Genomic DNA, 5,339 nt, shown 5'->3' on the forward strand with positions numbered 1-5,339 from the left:
TATATATATGTATGTATATATATGCAACAGATTAAACGACTTTAATTATTGTAAAATTACTACTTGAAATATTAAGCAATTGATTTATAGTTACCTTTTGACTCGTAGTATTATGTAAATTATCATAAGTATCAATGGAAGCCCTGTAAATAAGAAAAAAATATTCATATATAATCGAGAGAAACATTGTTCAAGATGATTATGGCACTACTACTACTACTACTACTACTACTACTACTACTAGTAGTAGTAGTAGTAGTAGTAGTAGTAGTAGTAGTACTAATACTACTACCACCATAGCAGCTGCTGCCCCTACAATTTCTACTGTCGCTGTAGTCTCTAATGCTGCTAAAAATATTTTTGTTTCAAATATTGGGACAGGGCCAACAATTTTAGGGAGTGGTGTTTTCCGACTGCATCAACATCACTAGACAGGTAATTTATTTTATCAACTCACACAACTTAGTCAAATTTGGCCTTGTGGGACTTGAATCAGAATGTAGAGAGCCGGAGCTAATATCATTTCATTACTGACCACAAAGTGTTTACATTATGAAAAAAGTTATGACCAGCATAGGACAAAACATTGATTGTGCGTGTATGTGTTTGTGTATGTGTGTGCGTGTGTATGTGTGTGTGTATGTGTGTGTGTGCATGTGAGTCTCGTGAGGGTTTTGCGTGTAAACAGGTTTAACGAAGAATAAAAACAATAACATTTTTACAATGTATAAATCTCAACAGAGAGAAGCCGTTTGAGGGGTGCTCATAGGAAACCCCATTAAGCCACGGGTGCCCTAATTTCTGGAGCAGTTCCTTATCTCAGATTCTCGCCACTCACATCCATCTTTCAACAATCCACCCATATTTTTTGAAAATGTTGATAAGGGATTGGCCGAGGAGGAAAGTATATGTGCTCAGCCTCTTCAATCTCGCCATCCATGCAACTTCTTTCGCCATGGCCATCAAGAATATAAAAAAAACTGCTTGCCCCGCCCGATTCAGAGAAAGTGGTTGACCAATCTTTACGATGTATTCAGTTGGAAGCCGGATCTCTCCCACACATAACAGCAGGTGTCTGACATAAACCCACATGTCAACAATGCTCGGGCACAGAACGAGTGCATGGAGGATGGTTTCGTCGTCCTACATACCTTTCAGACATGCTCAGATGACGGCACTTCTACACCTGCAGAGTTTATTTCGAGCAGGCACAGCTCCCAGATAGCATTTGCCAGGCTAAGAATTTCTGAAAATTTTCGCGGGCTGAAAATTCTTCGGAAAAGAGCGTCAGTTGATCGTCTTCAACGCCCAAGATCTCCCCAAGAATGTCATTGCACTTTCCCTCCACTCATCCTCTATAGAACGCTAATGTGAATTTTCTACCTATCGCAGTATCCTGCTGGCAGAGGGCTGTGAGCGCTTGAAGACATCCTACTTTCCAAATGCTTTCTCTCGGTCTCTTTTCACCTGTTCACCTGTCGTAGCCTCAGCACATATTTGCGCACGGTATACGCAGTCCACCACGCAGCGGGTGTTGACAGCAGATAGACCGCCTGACTGTTGGAACGCATACCTTTTTCAAGACGTGAAAGGGTATACGCACCAATGCAATCAGACGGGGATCGGGATAAAGCACGACGGTCAGAGGCCAGTAGATGACAGATGCACAGTATGTCTTAGCCACCTTTCCCCGACCTTTTACGGATAGCTTCCTCTCAGCCCATTCCTGGATGCGAGTATTCACCTTATTCGTTACCCCGTCCACTTTTTGTCCATTTGGCGGTCCAGACCGAATCACACCCCCAGGTGCCAATCTGCAAGCCCACTGACTCTTCCTGGCACCGATTATATGAGTTTCGTACTTTTCGCCACCAAGAAGTGCTGTTGAAAAGCTGCATACATTTGTTCGTGGTCAGGTAAATATCAGATTTCCGCTTTACTGTCACGCCGTGCCTCTGCCACTCGGGCCCATTGAACGGCTTTCGTCCATTTATGTCTAAGAACACGCACGTTAATTCTGATAACGCAGCCTTTGTGCTTCGTGCTGATGAATTGGTCGTGTACCAATCTCAATGCCAGCACGTCGGTCGCAATTCTTTTTTTAAATCCCGATTAGCTCTGCCTCAACTCTATATCTTTCTGCTGCTAGTCTTTTGTGAATCTTGTCGATTCTGTCTTAATCGCCCTTTCCTGGGCGAACAATCATTTATTGTTGAAGATTGCCCCTGTCGATGCCCGCTTAACTAAATTTCTAATTCAAATATGGTCTCTGAAAGCTTTGCGCAAAGGAAGGATGCGTTCAGCATCCATTACCTTGATCCCCGTCTATGGAGCCGATCTAAGTTGACTGTACAGATCACTACTTTAAATTTGAGATAACCTATGCTATCCTTATCTGCTTCCCTAGAGAATACCATGTCTATCTAAATACTATCTGAATGACCCGATGCAATTTGACCAGGTCCTCAGTAGCACATCAAGGAAATACAGTGGCCACCTTCCAAACTATTGGAATAGTCTTGGTGAATCTGCAAGGCTTTTGCTAAGCCCATGCAGCGTGCATCTCAGATCCCGTTCCAATTTCCCACTAACGCTAAAGAGCGGGAAAAGCTTCCAGACCCCTGAAGAAATCTGATCGTCCTGCCCCTGTCTATGCATGGACGGCAAGTAACCTGAAGCATCGATGTTCAGTGAGCTGGGGTCGTTGAGCAGGTCACTCTGCTTGCAGGGTGACCCTAGTCCTCACGCATTCACACTGGGTATTCTGGGAAAAGCCACCTTACTAGTATATAGAAGTAAGTTGAGAAGGAGAACCAACTTGACTTTGTGTGGAGGGCACTTTGTCGGTCTCTCCGGTTTGATTGGGATGTTTCTACCAAGAAATCATGAAGTATTCACTTGGTGATGTTCCCTCGAAAGCCATCGATTTCCTTTGAAAATTTAGTTTTTAGGTGTGTGCTTGTGTCTTGTGCTATTCGAATGATTTGTATGTATGTATGTAGGTCTGTGTATTGTGGGTGTTATAAAATCTGTTTCTGTTATGTTAGTGTGCGTTTTTATGTAATTCATGAAATCTGCGTTTATCATGTTTATTGCCAGTTTGTAATGCTACTTTTTCTTTACTTTGTGTTCCTTTTGTTGCTATTTTTGTGTATGTGGGATTGGTCGTGTTTGTGGTTTTGGTGGTTGTGCTTGTGTTTGAAGTGTGATCATGTAGTGTTTGTTTCCTGTGTTTTTGCCTTGCAGCCTTTATTTATTCACTTTCTGCCTGGATGAAGTTTGTTCGTTTTGTCTGTTGTTGATTTGTTATTCTTTTTGTCTTTTCTCTGTCTTTTAGTTTTTGTCTTCTACTCCTTGTCCTGATCAAACTTGCCGCAAAACAGGTTTGACCGCTCGGAATCGAGAAGTGGCATGTCTTGTACTGGAGCTGAGCAGTGACTGGGATAATCTGTTGTTGGTGTTGCAGAGGTTGCTGTTGTTAGAAATTTTGCTGTTTCTGTGGATGTTGCAACTCGTGTTGTTGTTGCTTTTTGGGCTTTGGTGGCTGTTGTTGGTGGATTCCTTGGTGTTGGGAGAAGAGAGGGTCTTCAATTTAGGATTGAAGGCTCTTAGATGAGTGGTCGAAAGACAGATGTAACACTTGGCCTTCCTTCCATTCTAACGGGTATGAGAATGCCACCCGGCAGATGTATTTGGTCTGGGATGAAACCCATATTTACCTGACTGATTTCGATGAGGATTTCTCTTCCCTTCCCCAGTCAGTTCTCATTTTTGGTCTGTGAGACATCGAGGATTAGCCTATCTCGCTCGACTAATTGCTTGGCGTTTAAGATTTCTTTCCCAGAGAAGTTTACCATTTGGTAGCACTAGCGAAAAAGCGATTGGTTTTGTAATTGTCATTGTACTGGCTTCTTTGTCTGTTTTTTATCTTTGCTACATTAGTTGTTGTTATTGTTGTTGCTGCTGCTGCTGTTTCTTTCTGTGATGAACATAGTCTTCGATGTGTTGATATTGTCTGTCAAATCACACATGAAACAATTTGAACTGTTTACACTTTGTTCATCGTTGTTTGCTTCTACATTTTTCTCGTCTGTTCGACTTGAAACTGGGTGTTATTGTTGTTGACAGAAAGGGTTATCTAGAGTTCTTTCTTAAATTATTCCGCCTTGTCAACAATTTCAAATTTATTTGTGTTAAAAACAGACTCATCGTTCGTTTTTTCCTAAGTGAACTACATAGTACATTGCTCTCGTTCCCTCTTTCATTACGATCTGCTGACACTCCTCACTCTCTCTTCCTCTCTCACATACGAAGGGGAACACAAGGCTAAACGCGTCCAGAGAAGTTTTCTCCATAGATGTAAAGACAACGATAACTTTTACGATGACAATAAATTTTAATCGTGATGTTCCCCAATATTGGACGATAACAGACAAAAAGAAACTGACCACTCGACAGCAATCAACTTGCTGTCCACGATAATACAAATTCCACATGTGTACAACAAAGCTACCAGTGGTTTTGTTTGTCAAATCTACAGATCGAGGTCAAGCGTGGCTTTTCTAATAATAATAATAATAATAATAATAATAATAATAATAATAATAATAATAATAATAATATGCAGTACCAGGCAGTGGCTTTATTATTATTATTATTATTATTATTATTATTATTATTATTATTATTATTATTATTATAAACATACTTTCCACTCCAATTATAAAGAAAAGAGAGGATGAATCCAATGAACTGTCCACAGTCTGTCTACCCTATGTGAAAGGCCTCTCCGAAAAGATACAAAAGATATGCAGCCCATGTGACATCAGGACAGTATTCAAGAGTAATATAACACTTCGCAAATATCTCCTTCGAGTAAAGCCACCAATAAAAGAGAATATCACCAAGAACTGCATGTACTCCACCCCGTGTAGCTTTGGTAGGTTATGCAAAGGCGAAATATGCCGCCCCCTCAGGATAGGGATGGAGGAACATCGCAAAGCTGTGACACGAGAAGATATTGATAAATCGGGTATAGCTGATCATGTATGAAAGAATGGAGGCCATCTCCCCCTGTGGGATGACGTTAAAATAATAGACAGAGAACACTACTAGAAAATACGAATACTGAAAGAAGCAACACATATGCTAGAGCACAACAACCTCTTAAGCAGACCGAATACAGATATGAATAGTGTATAGGAACATATATTATGGAAGGATAGGAAAATATTAGAAAAATAACAACGCTCATTGTTAAGAGACTATACACACACTTTATCATTTTACAGTATACTTACATATATACATAATTCTATACATCAATCTAAAACAACAGG

General features: G+C 40.7%; 1 protein-coding gene across 1 annotated transcript in view; it reads right to left on the minus strand.

Annotated features, from left to right (window-relative positions):
• Positions 1 to 5,339, minus strand: part of LOC106867588 (calcitonin gene-related peptide type 1 receptor-like) — a 191,784-nt gene that overhangs the window by 91,176 nt on the left and 95,269 nt on the right. The window contains exon 7 of the mRNA XM_052969857.1: positions 95 to 143. Coding sequence (XP_052825817.1) covers positions 95 to 143 — 49 coding nt within the window. The remainder of the gene's footprint in view (positions 1 to 94; positions 144 to 5,339) is intronic.

Source organism: Octopus bimaculoides, chromosome 8 (genome assembly GCF_001194135.2).
Source record: "Octopus bimaculoides isolate UCB-OBI-ISO-001 chromosome 8, ASM119413v2, whole genome shotgun sequence".
Lineage (NCBI taxonomy): Eukaryota > Metazoa > Mollusca > Cephalopoda > Octopoda > Octopodidae > Octopus > Octopus bimaculoides.